Here is a 15346-nt window from a genome sequence, read left to right on the forward strand (position 1 = left end):
TTTACTTTTGGATGCCAAAGGATTTTGTTTATTATTATTATTCTCGTTTTTTTTTTTTTTGTGTGTGTGTTTTTTTTTATCAGGGGTAATTGTTCATATCATGATAAAAGATAATATTGAGACATAATATGCATGATCATACCACCAAAACTCAAATTCTACTATGGGAAGATGTTTTGGTCTAGTTCAATGAGCGGAAAATTCTTTTCTAAAATAGTGCTTTTTATCTTTGGATAATAGTTCGTTTGCAGATAAAACAGTTTCTTGCCGAAGAAATGCAGCCTGATTTTGATCAAACTTTTAATTTATTCTTAATTTAATTCTAAAATGGAAATTATGGACATAGTAACTCTTAAAGAATATTTGTGTATTTTATACCTTATAGTCGAAGCTACATATTTTGATTTTCTCCTTGTTACTTCCATTTTACTTTGATATGTATTTATACGGTAAGGTTTAGTTTTTTCTAGAGTAGGCAGGAATGCAAAAGACAGTTGCCTCGTTTGTGTGATGAGGACAAATTATATTTTTACTAGCTGTTGGGGAGGTGCTTCGCGCCCCCCCCCCCAAGCCCCCCCGCGCGCGTAAGTTGTTACGCGCCATATTAGTTACGTGCCATTGTAGTTGTGTATATCCCCCTGTGCCCCCCGGCGTCCCCGTTGTAGTTGTGTCCCTGTGTCCCGGTCGTCATTTATATTCCCTGTGTCCCGGTCGTCATTTGTGTCCCGGTGTCCCAGTCTGTAATTTCTCTTTGAGTATCCCGGTCGTCATTTATATTCCCTGTGTCCCGGTGTCCCGGTCTGTAATTTCTCTTTGAGTGTCCCGGTCGTCATTTATATTCCCTGTGTCCCGGTCGTCGTTTGTGTTTCGGTGTCCCAGTCTGTAGTGTCATCTTATAATGACGTCATATACAAAGCCTTATATACTTATAATGACGTCATATGCAAACCCACAAACAAACAAACTTGCATACATACAGCTTATTTTTATAGATATAGATATAGTTTCTTTTTTATTTTTTAGTTCTTCTTTTTTTAGTTTTGCAGCTTTTTTAGTTTTTTTTAGCTTTTTTTTCTTTTTAGGTTTTTTCTTTTTTTTAGCTTTTTTCGCGCCATATTAGATATATATATATATATATATATATATATATATATATATATATATATATATATATATATATATATATATATATATATATATATATATAGATAGATATATATATATATATGTGTTTTTAACTACGTAAAACTTGCGATTATACAACACTAGCTGTTGGGGTGGCGCTTCGCGCCACCCCAACACCTAGTTGGTGGGGCGCTTCGCGCCCCCCCAAGCCCCCCCGCGCGCGTAAGTCGTTACACGCCATATTAGTTACGCGCCATTGTAGTTGTGTCCCTGTGTCCTAAATAGATTTATATATGTTTTTCAAACTACGTAAAAATTGCGAATATACAACATTCTTGGCTTTCCCACTACTGGGAGCTTTCCCTTTCCAATTGCCAGCAATTGATCTGAAAATGTTTGACCAGAGTCATCGTTACACAGACAGACAACTATATATATATATATATATATAGAATATATATATATATATATATATATATATATATATATATATATATATATATATATATATATATATATATTCTTTTTAGTTTTTTTGTAGTTTTTACCTTTTTTAGTTTTTTTCTTCTTTTGTATTAATGCTAAAGCCAAGGTTCAAACCTGGAGCCTCTCGGACCTAGAACCTGAAACATAACGCTTTACCAACTCAGCTACTTCGGCTTGAATACATTCGTTTTGAGCAGCTTCCTCGGGTGTTGCCATTGTAGGTTCTTCAGTCATTTTACAATTAGAAATTTCTCTTTCGACGGTCTTCTTACAATTAAAAATTTGTCTTTGAACGATATTCTTAAATACCTGTGTCCTGGTCGTCATTTATATTCCCTGTGTCCCGGTCGTCATTTGTGTCCCGGTATTCCAGTCTGTAATTTCTCTTTGAGTGTCCCGGTCGTTATTTATATTCCCTCTGTCCCGGTCGTCATTTGTGTCCCGGTCTGTAATTTCTCTTTGAGTGTTTTTTCTTTTTAGTATTTTTTAGTTTTTTACATTTTTTCTTTTTTCAGTTTTCTTTTTCTTCTTTGATATGTTTTGACTCTCGCTGTCCAGGTGGATCTTCATCTAACTGCGCGGTTTTGCGTTCTTTAGCCTCAAGCCTGTTTCCTTGCTGTTCTTTTGATTCCTCGGCACGCTTTCTTTTCTGACTTTCTCTATCAGCAGCAAGTTTTTTGGCATAGACTCTTTGAGCATCTTCATCGGCTTTTGCCAGTTCATCAGTCATTTTAAACTTAAACATTAATAGATTTCTACGTGAACATATATGTCTTAAATATCTTTAATGACGTCACCGTCATAGCAAAAATGACGACAACTAACTTCATGACGTCAATCGACACAGAAACATGACGTCACCTGATCCACAGACAGACAACTTATTTTTATATATATAGATTCTTCGCTGTCCCATTGTCTGTGCATATAAATAGATTGTCAGGTTTACCGAATCTTGAACATGCAACATATAATTGTCCATGGAAAAAACAATCCGTATTCAGATCTATACGTCATTATTCTAATGATTGCCCTTGAGCTTTGCTGATGGTGATTGTTAATCGAACTTTCCCTTTGTCCCGGTCGTCATTTATATATCCCCCCTGTGCCCCCTGGCGTCCCCGTTGTAGTTGTGTCCCTGTGTCCCGGTCGTTATTTATATTCCCCGTGTCCCGGTCGTTATTTGTGTCCCGGTGTCCCAGTCTCTAATTTCTCTTTGATTGTCCCGGTCGTCATTTATATTCCCTGTGTCCCGGTGTCCTGGTCGTCATTTTTGTCCCGGTGTCCCGGTCTGTAATTTCGTCAGTCGACAAACATGATGTCAGTCGACACACAAACATGACGTCAGTCAACACACAAACACAAACAAACAACTTATTTATATATATATAAAGATATGATGCTTGCTATCACACTATATTATTGTATTTGTGTCTAGATCCTGTTTTTTTTCTATCCATAGGGCGAGATGAATATACGTATATATATGAAATGATAAATGGTAGAATTTGAATTAGAGGGGGGAAAATGATCAATATAGTAACATTTTTTGGTAATACTATAATCGAGAAAATGAGACTTTTTCATTTGCAATAATTTTTTCTTGAGGTTCGCATTTTTTCAATTCGATAGATTGAAGAAGTTCCTTTATCTATGTTTTTGAATTAAGTTAAAAGTTTGATCAAAATCAGAACTCAATATTTCTCAGGACTGTAGAATTACATTAGCTATGTTTTGATGTCATACTTCTTTTCCAGCCTTCTTTTAATGTATTTAATTTACTTAATGTATAAAAAAAGAAAAAAAACGTATTTTTAACCACAAAAATAAAATAATGATTTTTTTTTTATAACCTAAAGAGTAATAAATCAATACTATTTTTCTGCTTTTCTGTAGACTTTGGATTTGTTTTATTTATTCCCTTATTACAGGAGCTGTGCTAAAAGACTACGTATTTGCCATAAATTATTGCCATCTCTATTTCAAATACCCCATAACATAGATATTTGCAGAGATGGCGTTATCTGCCTCCAATATTGTGCCTACCTTAGAAACTGTTTATGGATCACCCTGGTATGTACTACTACATACCAGTATCCTTTCACAGAGCGGAATAACCTCCCTGAAAATCAGTACGAAGGACTGTTCAAGTAAATGCCAAAATGTAAGCCTGCTAATTGCACTCTTAGACGTTCTGGACCCCCCCCCCAAAGGACATGACTCTAACGAGTTTATTAATATGACATGTAATTTATATGTGTTGACATTTAGTTTTGCAATATACGCTGCTTGGGGCTAGTTCAAAAAATTTATGAATACATCGTCTCAATATCACGTAATAACCAATCCATCATCTATACCATGCATATACATACAATACATCATATCATACCACTTCTCCATTTGATTCTCTTGAACAAACACGTTGTTAGTCTCTTCTCTGTTTTCAATAAGTTGTCCTAAGCTGTCCCTGCATCTTCGTCGGAGTTTATTTTAACAAGTGTTTTAATTTAGAGTGAATCGTGTTCCGGGGTCCTTGGGAGAACTTAGTTTGGGATGTGTTTAATTCAGGAAATATTATGTGTAACTTTTCAATGAAAGTTTCCTACTAAAATAGTGCAATAATCCCTTTAGCATTGTACACATTCTTCTGGGACTGATAAAAAGCATTTGATGTATTTTACTTTCTGTTCATTGTCACGAACAGTTTAATCGAGCAATGTGTCAAGTAAGCAGAAGATAAAAAAAGAAGCAAATAAATGTTGTGTGTCGCGTAGGATATATCCTTTATATTGCAGCATTTAGAGGGTGGCTATTGGCCATCGAAATATACATATATGAAGATTCTCATGAACAAGTCCTGAATGTGGACTTTAGCAGAAGAGAAACAATTAATAATATCTTGCGGCTAATTTTTTGTCAGAAAAAAAATTTGTTTGATTGTTGGTTCTTAAGTTTAGTGCGCGTGATGACCCCTGATTCCGGACAAGTCCCACAATGTGTGAAGCTCAATCTGTAAAATTCGATTAAATGAAACACAGACCAGGAAAAGTTATTTTTGATTGATATTTTTTTTCTCTTCTTGTTCTTTTTTCTTAGTCTGAAAAATCCCTCAATTATTAATAGTAGAATCCCTCAATAATTGAAACTCTTCGATAACTGAAATTAGATTGATTCACCACCGCCACCATCCCCCCCCCCGAACATTGGAAAGAAGAAGTTTTGATTCTTGTTTTTATTTCCAGACTTTTAGTGGGACTTACTATAACTTACTAACTTATAGTATCTGTAATCGCTTATTTAGGTTTAAAGCCATGATAAATAAATTTTAATATGCATAGAGAAAGACACACATACATACATATATATATATATATATATATATATATATATATATATATATATATATATATATATATGTGTGTATATAAAAAAGACAGTGTTTGATAGTATTCAAAGGATTCTTTATCCTTTATATTCCTTTGAATAAATGTAATTATTTGTATATTGTTGTTTTTTTACCTATAGGACTGCTGACGCAAATAAAGGATTCACTGGTTTTTATGTCATATAAGCTATTGCATTTGCTTTGCACTTCTAGAATGGGAAACTACTAATAGGTTTTCTCGTGGCAGACCAACTGTGAGAAAATTCCCAAGTGGTGATGCTTAGCGAACCTACAAAAAAAGGCAATCAAATGGTTTTTAGAGTTGTAAACAAATTTGAAAAAATACTGTAGCGTATTAGTTAGTTGAAAATCAATCAGTATGCAGAGCCATTGAAAAAGAGTCATCATATATATAAAATACAATTGTCTAAAAGTTCACGTTTGGTTCTATAAAAATCTCAGATATTTTGAAGTTTTATAATTGTTGGAATAAAAGTGTATTATGGGTAAGCGATATTTGTAACTGTACAAGTTGTAGTGCTTAGAACCAAGTAAGTTTTATTTACTTACATGCACTAGCTTACGGAAATTTTGTTCCCCTCGAGACTGGTTCTCCCCTCGGTCACCCTAGAAAAAGGAAAAATTAGCCTTTAAATTTATTGTTTTGTTTAGATCCTTCCCCCCCTTCTTTTTGGCTTAAACTCGTATGCACGTGTCGCAACTGGCTCTTATATTTATATATACTCGTCAAGCTGATACAATTATCTCCCCCTTAGATATAAAAACTACTTATTTGTCACCAAGTCAACTCATGGCCTTGACAAATTAACTATTGAATGCACTGCTGATCTCCTGGAACTTTACCGAAGCTTGATGATGATGATGATTTTTGTTAAGTGATTAAGCCTTTACAAGTATTTCACTGCTAAATGTCTACAAACTAACACTGCAAAGAAAGAAAAAGAAAAAAAACTAGAATAAATGAAACTAATAAATGCTACAATCAAAGGTAACAATCAGGTATAAATATCAAATATTAACATCAAACCAGTCTTCTAGTTGAATACAAAAATCTGTTCAAACATTTCCTTAATACTTTATCAGAAATTACTGAACTAGGACAAAATGGGAAATTAATTCCTAAAGAATGGAGTTCTAGTTCCATACCAAAACGTTGTAAGAAATAAAAAATAAACAAGTAAACAGGAAGTGGCTACTAGTTTTACTTTCACCACAAATGCACTCTCCCCTTCTAGATTTTCCAATTTTATTTAAGAAATAATTTAACCGACAATGTCCTGTTATAATTTGCGTTAGCTGGTGTGTAATATTCATTTTAGAAGCAGCTATTAAATGGTCTTTTGGTGGAAAGAATTGTATTAGCCATGAACTCACTCTATTAGTGAAACCTTGATAGCACTTTTCATAAAGAGCAATTTTCAGTTTACGTCTATCTAAGGGAAAGGGAGGTGAGCTATCATCTGATTGAACATCCGAAAAAAAACTTTTATAATCTCATCTGTGTATTCACTCTGTGACTTTGTCCTGCTGGATATTGGGATGACTGGTGTAGAAAGTTCTGGCCAGTATTCTGGTCTAACCTTTTTTGCATAGCGCATAATTGTTAATTCTTTAGCTCTCAAATCTATTGGTAAAACTCCTGCTAACGCTGTTAGTACGTCAGTTTGAGCGGTGCAAAAAGATTTTGTGATTAGAATTAGAGAAAGCCTTTGAACTGAGCCTAGCATTTGGACAATATATTTTTTGCTTATGCTGCAATCCATACCGGGACTGCATATAGAATCCTGCTTTCTATAACCGACAGGTACATATTTTTAAGAGCACGAGGTTTTAGCCCCAAGTACATTTAGCTGCACACATCAATTTTGTAGAATATTGTTTTGCAGGATTTATCCGGTTTCTAATATATTCCGTCCATAATAACTTCCTGTCTAAGGTAACTCCCAAATATTTAGCTTTTTCTTTTATTTCAATTACATTACCATTAAAAACAAGGTCAGGTTCAGGAAATATTCGTTTACTAGTGAAAATAACTGCTTCTGTTTTCTTTGTATCAAAAACTAATTTAATATTTCTCGCCCAACGATCAGAGATTCGAAAAATCTCAGATGTTGTAAACTCTAAATCACTTTTAGTCTTGCCCGCAATGATAACACATACGTCATCAGCATAAGCTTGTATGTGAGAATTATTGGGCAAATTTAAATCTAATAAATATTAATATTAATATTCCATAAAAATTGTGATAATATTCCACCTTGTGGACAGGATTTCTCAATACTTAAAGAAAACTCATTATTATATGATACAATTCTGTCCGATAGATAGCTATGCAACAACTTAACCATCCAAATTAGGCATCCGGAATATTTTAATTTATTCACAATGCCAGGGTGCCAAGCGATAAAAGAAATACGAAAGCCATCAAGATTGCTTTTGGACTATTTAAAGTCTGAAAAGTTGGGATTTTTGTCAAATCAAGAAAGAAACCTGATTGGAAAGTTGTGGAACTACTTAAAGAAGCTATAGAATTTTACTCTGTGAAAAAGTTTCTTCTGAACTTCGTTATGTCAAGAATGCAGTTTAGATCAAGTTATTTTGGACTTTATCTCTCTTTTAAACTTAAATTTGGTCAACAGTGAAGTAAGAAGGAAGGAACTCTCTTAGTTTGGGCAGCATCAAAATTATCCAAATTCGACTTGGATTTTATGGCACTTGATATTTACCAAGTGGCATATAACGATCGCAAATTATGTCGGTCTGTCTGTCCGTCTGTCCTGGTTTTGCTAGTTTAGGCACTTCCAGATAAGTTAGGACGATGAAATTTGGCAGGCGTATCAGGGACCAGACCAGATTAAATTAAAAATATTCATTTTCCCGATTAAACCATCTGGGGGGAGTGGGGGACTGTTAGTTCGGAAAAATTAGAAAAAATGAGGTATTTTTACTTACGAACGGGTGGTCGGATCTCAATGAAATTTGATATTTAGAAGGATATCATGTCTCGATGCTCTTATTTTAAATCCTGAGTTGGTCAGTGTTAAACAGATGTGATGCATGACATGGGTGTATTTTAAATTCCCATCTTTTCAAGACACCATTCTGGAGCGAATCTTTCCATTCTGTTAAAATATCAGTTACTTCAAATAGCCAATAATACAGTGGTGTCAATTCACGGAAATTTAGAAGAGGGCAAAATGTATTTTTACATCTAGAAGGGAGCAAATTGGTCCTCTTTTTTAATTTTTTTTGTGTAAATACCAAAAATAATTTTTTGAAATCTGGGGGAAGGGATTGCGGCTGGGAGATTGCCTACTTTGACCAATTTTTTCACTTTGGTTCGGATTTTGTTTATTTTTTAGTCCGGATGGGGAAGGCTGTGATTAGTTTTCCCTGAGCACCAGCTACCCTAGGAGCGGTTTTGGTAAATGCACTCCCCAGCCTCCCTACAGGAGCAAACATTCTGTAATTGTGCTAATAAAACTGGTCTGTTAAATTGACTAGTCGATGAAATGTAAGCTGACAGAGAAATTAGGATTATTTGGATAAGCAAGATTTGTGACAGTGAAATGCACTCTAAAAATCTCATTTAAATCATCCGTAGTTCATGTCAAGCACTAAATCTGAACATGAAGCTTATTCAGATTAGTAAACCTTTAGGTCTTGAAGGGTATTGATTTTATTGAAACCTATTTTCACCTAGAAAGTGTACACGTCTAGGCTGCAGGATCTCTACTTCCTTGTATGGAAAAGAAAGACCGCTTGTGGGAAAATTCTACTAAAAGTGCTGTCTTTTTACATTAGCTTAGCAGAGAAGTTGATTTTCAATAAATTTAATCTTACGTGTGTGTGTTTTTTTTTCAGTCGTTGGAAAAGGGCATCAGAAAATTTTAGATGCTTACGAAGTTTAGTGTATGTTAAAAACACATTGTTTTAGAAGAATTAGGCCCTCGGTTCTCGAATGAGAAAAAAAGATAATAAAATGTAAGGACCCATTTGCACCTGTGGGAACTTAAAGTTTCGAGCTTGTAACAGCAGTAAAATAGAACCCAGATCCTTAATTTTTACATTTTCATTTTGGTTATCGGAAGTTGCTCCGAAAGTAGATGCTCCAAAAGTAGCGGCAAGACGCTTTTGATGTCGGTTTGCAAATTGGGAACTTTATTTTAGAGTTACCAACTAGAAAAACTTTCACACGAGAAAAACTCACTGGAGTATCTATGATTTTAGATATTTTCTTGTATGAATATTTTCTAGTTTTCGGTTCATAAGCAAATAAGTGACATATTCTGAGACAGAATTCAACTTTATTTTTATTCGATAATTCAAATTAATTATGCACTTGAAGCTTGAAATAACTATAAGTGAAACGGCAATATTCTCATTTTTTTTTAAACTGAGATTAAAGCACTAATCCAAACTCGAATTAAGTAAAATAGAAAAGCCAGAATAGCTATAACTACTAGCCTACTTGATGATTTTGTTTTTAGTAATTACGTGATCGTCCAAACTACATTAAGAATGAAGCACGGATTTTATGAACTGGGACGGCAACCTATTTCTTAGAATCTAGTGAGCACCGACTTATTGTCTTCGAATTTTTTTTTCAGGAGAAATATATTTGTAGGCCTACTGGTCTCGTGAAGCATAAAATTCAATTGCCGTAACGTTAAATTAAATCCGTTTTTTTGGTGTACAATGAAAAATAAGAATGAAATGATGATTTTGAAATTAAGAATGATGATGTTTTAATGTCCCTTTGACTTTGCTTAATTGTTGTTATTGATTTTGCCTGGAAACAACACTGCTTGATTTTAAGTTGCTGAAGAGAGAGGGAGGGAGGGGGTATTGCTGCGTATAAATATTTTATTGTTCGTGAAATTACTATTGTTATGTTTTCCGTTTTTCTCTAGTGAGAAAATTGACTAAGCTGTGCTCAAACTAACGAATTTTAAATAAAACGTAATTACAGCCATAAGAAGTGGATTTTGACAAACAAATAAAAGCACTAAATTTTATCATAAATAGAAAAAGAAAGAAGAGAGGAAATAAAGGAAAATAGTATAATCGGCTGTATTAGCTCTAGAGCTCTAACAAACCAAAGATTTTTTTTTTTAGTTTGTTTTATGCATGTATTAAAACTGTCTATTTGTCATAAAATGAGGACTTTTTCTTTATCTTAGTCAGAGTTGTCGGCTGAAACTTTTTCTTCGAAACTTGCTTCTGGAGTCTTCTCCCATTGGAATTCACATTTCTTGCGGTAACTTCATTCTATGAAACGTTGAACCGTGTTGGATAATATTCTGACTTCTCATGTAGAGCAGTATTTATTAATTTATGAATAACCATGTTTGTCAATCATTCAATTTTAAAATGTTCTGTGTTTCAAGTGAATTCGTAGCTCTTCCTACCAATTTGGGTAGCTTAAGATTCTTGGAAATGTTTAAATTAGGTTTAGTGTATTGGATATTGGGCAATCCCAACGTAGTTGTAGATCTGCATTTTGGGGATGAAGTTGGGTTACAGTGAAATCCCTGGGTGAGAGTTCATATATTAGAGATAAATTTTCTCGCACTAAAACCTACGCAGACTATCAGTGAGCTGTTGTCACATATACTCACTATTCTGCTTGAAACAAATAGCCTTGTAAATTTGTGTTTGGGTAAGGGTCCGTATGTATATGTACATATATGTCGGATCTCTCTGAATTATATTTTTTTTTTATTATTACTACTACAAAATTTCTCTCCTCTCCTCTCAGCGATACCCAGATTTTTAAAATCCAAAACTAATAACTATACTTATGTACCGCCTACACTTAAAACAAACAGATTTACAAATATTCCATTAAAGTACTCCTTAAGTTTGAGCAGCTAAAAACCAAACAGATTTAATTCTGGGGTATTATATAACCAATTACCATTAACAAGCATCTTCCCCAACCATTTTTTTCAGGGCGCCCTTCTGTCATAGAGACTGGCCCCTTCCACACGGTGAAACCAAAATTACTAAAAATTAACAAAGGATGCTTTTCATTTAATTCAAAATCACTCTGTTTACCATGAAATCTCTTCCTTCAATTTACCCACAAATACCCTGAAACCCTCCGAATGAAAGACCTCATCTTTACATTGTTTGGCACGACAAAAGACTTAACAATTAGACAAGTTTTCTGATTTCAAGTTTTAAACAGTTAATTCAATTATTTTCATACGACACTTTCTAACTGCTAAAATAATTTTACTTACTTCGTTTAATTAATTATTTGGATACAAGTTTTCTTTAGGCCACCTCGTATTGAATATAACTAGGATACATTTTCTAAAGGAGAGACGAGGGGAAGGTGAAGGTAGAAACTAATATATAATCCCCAGGGTACTATTCAGGACCTTTTTAGGAGGGTTTTCCCGAAGCAGGGGGGGGGCCTACAAAAAAACTTAAAAACCCTCAAAATGCGAAATTTAAATTTAATATCTGTTGATCTTTTAGGAATATTTCTGGTCTACGCTGTTATTACGTATAGGAGGGGGGTTGGGCCTTCCTCATCTACCCTCCACGTCATGGTTGAGAAACTTCGGTGGGTGTGCATTACGTCAGAAATTGAGAGCTAGTCCTTTTTTTATAAGTCGAAAGTAATTGGGGACTAACCAGCCTCGGGGGAATATTTCCAGGGGGGTATTTTTCAAGTGGGGGTAAACGCCCGCTTCCCCCATAACCTAACAATCAGCTTTCTTCCTTTTCGTTCTGAAATTTTCCTAAGAATAGTCGTATGGAAAAGATTGTCGTAAAAGTTGCATAAGGTCTTCTTCGATTTGTTCTTTCAATTCTGGAATCATTTTCCGAGAGATGTTGTTAACTACGTTGCTAATATACATTTTATCCCGTCATGACAGTACTAGTCTAGTTGATTTATGTAGGGCAATTCAGGTTTTACAAGTTTGTAGAGAGAACAAACGTCTTTCAACTGTCTTGGCAAAGGCTCCTTCAGCTTCTAAAATTCAAAAGAAGAGAAATTACAATTCGTCGGTTCAGAAATCTCCTTGTGATGCTTGCAAATAGTCAAACCTAAGATTCCGTTAAAATAAGAATTAGCATGTATTCCTAGAATAGCTATAGGAGGTTAATCTGCTCTTGACGACTATGTTACTAATCTGTTTTTATTTTCTTAGCTCAGATTTTGATTCAAACCTGACTAAGTCTTGAAATGGGTAAAACGTAGAAATTTTTCATCAAACTTACACTCTTAAGGATTGAGTAATAGAAATCTCAAGGGCTGCCTAATTGAAAATCAAGCCATGAGGAAAAAAATAATCCATAACGGTTTGAGATGGAACCTTGGGAATAAATTGGATTTTACCGATGGGATTCTTTCCCCACCTGCTGTCTCTAACACCTAGGAGTCTTCTCTCATCTGTCAAAAAAGGGGGGTAAATAGCAAGGATTTTCAAATCGAAAGACTGTATTGTTGGTGCAAGGAAAGACTTTTACTTGGAAGATTATTCTAAGATTATATCGTGAGATTTAGTACACTCCTCAGAAGTTAGAAGCTAGAGACCAATAGAGCGAAGAAGTGAGAAGGTTATGACCTTTGCCTATTAGCTATACCGGTGATTTAAGCAACATCCGATCTCCCCCCCCCCTGAGAGATATAAAATAAGTTTTGTGTATGCATCCAACATGAATAATGATGAATGGTTTATCAAAATTATAGAATATAGCTCTGGAAAAATCAACATGTTCATAAGTTTTATTGATTTTCAAAGTTTTTTAATTCACTAAGCAAACATATTTCATATGTACAACTGCTCTCTCCCTTTTATTTTTCTCTATTTTTCTATCTTTCTTAGTCTATGTTTTCTATCGTTCTTAGTGTATTAGTCTATTATTTTTACATTTTCTAATGATTCTTCTGTTTGTGTGTTTTTTTTTCAAAATAATAATTAGTGACTTTCAAGTATCAATATTTTAATACTAATATTATCATAATTTCTCTCCTATAATACCTGTATAAGTCTCATATGTCACCTCTATCATATTTTTTTTTTCCAAAAACCTCGCTATCATCAAAATTTTTCGCATCTAAGCGTTTTTCTAATTTTTAAACCGTTTTTTTTCTGAATACTTACATTTGATTACTTGTTTTAGGTTATCCAATCGTCAACGATCCATTGTACAATCATACAGTTTTTGGACCAGAAAAGGGCAAAGGTGGTGTTCAAAATAAAAGCGATGATCAATTGATTGGTGACCTGATAAGCATACACAATGCAGAATCTGTCTTGGGTCTTGATGAGAGTGACATTGAATCGCCGCTCCTTCTACCTTCTGAAGACTTAGCAAAGAAAGGTAACTTACGGTTCTATTTGAAGAGGCAACTGAGCTGCTGTCTTTTTCGTCCAACTGGACCCTTGTGAAAAGGTGGTTCTTCTCGTCAAAGGGCTTTGCCCGTTTTTCAGTGGGAGCAGGTGCTTGGCTAAGAAATTTTCAATAGATATTGGAAATCTGAAAAGAGTAGATAACTCCGTTTCATAAATGAAAGGTTCGGTTGCCATTTGCATTAAACTAGTTTTGTGGGATATCAAATAATTAGGAAACGAGAGGTCAGCAAGATGAGGGAATAAACAATTAAAATTAATTATGGTGCTGTCTATGTACAGTACCCGTTTATTCACTGGTACTGGTATTTCTAGTTTTTTCTACTGTTGAATTCCTGTTATTTTTCAGATTTGTTAGGTCAATTCTTTACGTAAAAGAGAAAATAATTTAATCGGATTGACTCAAATAAATAAGAAAGGAAATAGGCAAATATGTGATTTTTTGTTTTATTTGACGCAAAACGAGGCTCCATGACTTTACAGTGCTTGAAAAAGCTTCGAAAAATGGTTTTTGCATGCTTTTATTTAACTTTATCTGTGGAGATTGAATTCTGTAGCCATTATTTCACACACTTCCCATGGTCTGATTGAACTAAAATGTTGTATACGATGACAAGAATTGGACCACCGATGCCAATATATGAATCAATTAACATTTATCATTTGATCCAATAATTTAAATTAATGGTCTGTTTCTAGCTACGCATTACATTGATGGCCTTGTGGCTGAATGATTACCTGCTATGTCTACCGCATGGGTTCCATTCTCAATCAAAAAATATAAAACTTTTGAACTAAAATGCTTGCCTGCTATACGAAAAAATTGAATTTTTTTATGCTAAAAGTGATAGGGTAGAGCACAAAAAAGAATTCGTTGGCACTTGCCCATAATCATGGTGATATGATCTTTATGTTCGCATTGAAGAAAACGTACGGCGAGCACCTCACATTTTTATTTTAGGTCTAAAAAATTATGTTTTCAAGATAGCACGAAAGAAAGTTTTTTTATTTATTTTAGTACGTTTGGAAATTAATTAGGCTGATTTTTTAGTATTTTACTTTTTGTATGATGAAGATTTCATATATGCGTAAGAAGCTGTTTTGTATTTCTTAAGCTGTGAACACTTTTCAGCATTATTTCAACCCTATCTGCAATCCTGTAATAATGCATTAGCATAACGAATATTAGCATATTAGCGAATTAGTGAATAACGCCTAAATTTCAGCAGTGACATCTTTGATTACGAAAAACAACAACAACAAAATTCAGCAAGTGGCCATTTAAGATTCAATTATCTGTCCCAGAGACTGTTTATTTCTTTCGTCAGAAAAGTTCATTTATTTATTGTCTTGGCTGAATCTTAAAAGTCTATTTGGTTCTTATGATTTTATTCTGATTATTATTCTTATTATGGGTGGACTAAAATAAACTGAGCCAAGGCTAAAGCTTCAAGGCTTTTACCCCCCCCCCCAAAAAAAAGAGATACATATATATATATATATATATATATATATATATATATATATATATATATATATATATATATATATATATATATATATATATATATATATATATATATATATATATATATATATATATATATATATATATATATATATATATATATATATATATAGCACCAATAGCTACCGGGCTAATAAACCGGTGGCTCAGGCGTCGTGTTTTAAGACAGGGTTGTCTTTAAATTTATTTCCCTTTTTGGGAAAGGCTTTTTAATAAGGATCCTTGGTAGCGTCAAGATGTCTTCCATCCCTTCTCCTCCCCCATCCCAAGAGCCCCCCCCCCGTTTTTTAATTGTTTAATATAGGTTTTTGATTGCTTAATATACAATGGTATTTAATATCAGGCTTTTTCTGACTTTATTTTTCGTTATAAGAGTTCTGGTCTTTTATGTTATAGAATTCTTTACTTAAAAAAAAAATAGAG

At 33.9% G+C, this 15346-nt stretch overlaps 1 protein-coding gene across 5 annotated transcripts in view; it reads left to right on the forward strand.

The window, feature by feature from the left end:
- Positions 1 to 15346, forward strand: part of LOC136033886 (pseudouridylate synthase RPUSD2-like) — a 231750-nt gene that overhangs the window by 195603 nt on the left and 20801 nt on the right. For all 5 annotated transcript variants that reach the window (XM_065714873.1, XM_065714871.1, XM_065714870.1 and 2 more), the window contains one exon: positions 13166 to 13366. In XM_065714873.1, coding sequence (XP_065570945.1) covers positions 13166 to 13366 — 201 coding nt within the window. The remainder of the gene's footprint in view (positions 1 to 13165; positions 13367 to 15346) is intronic.

Source organism: Artemia franciscana, chromosome 12 (assembly GCF_032884065.1).
Source record: "Artemia franciscana chromosome 12, ASM3288406v1, whole genome shotgun sequence".
Classification (NCBI taxonomy): domain Eukaryota; kingdom Metazoa; phylum Arthropoda; class Branchiopoda; order Anostraca; family Artemiidae; genus Artemia; species Artemia franciscana.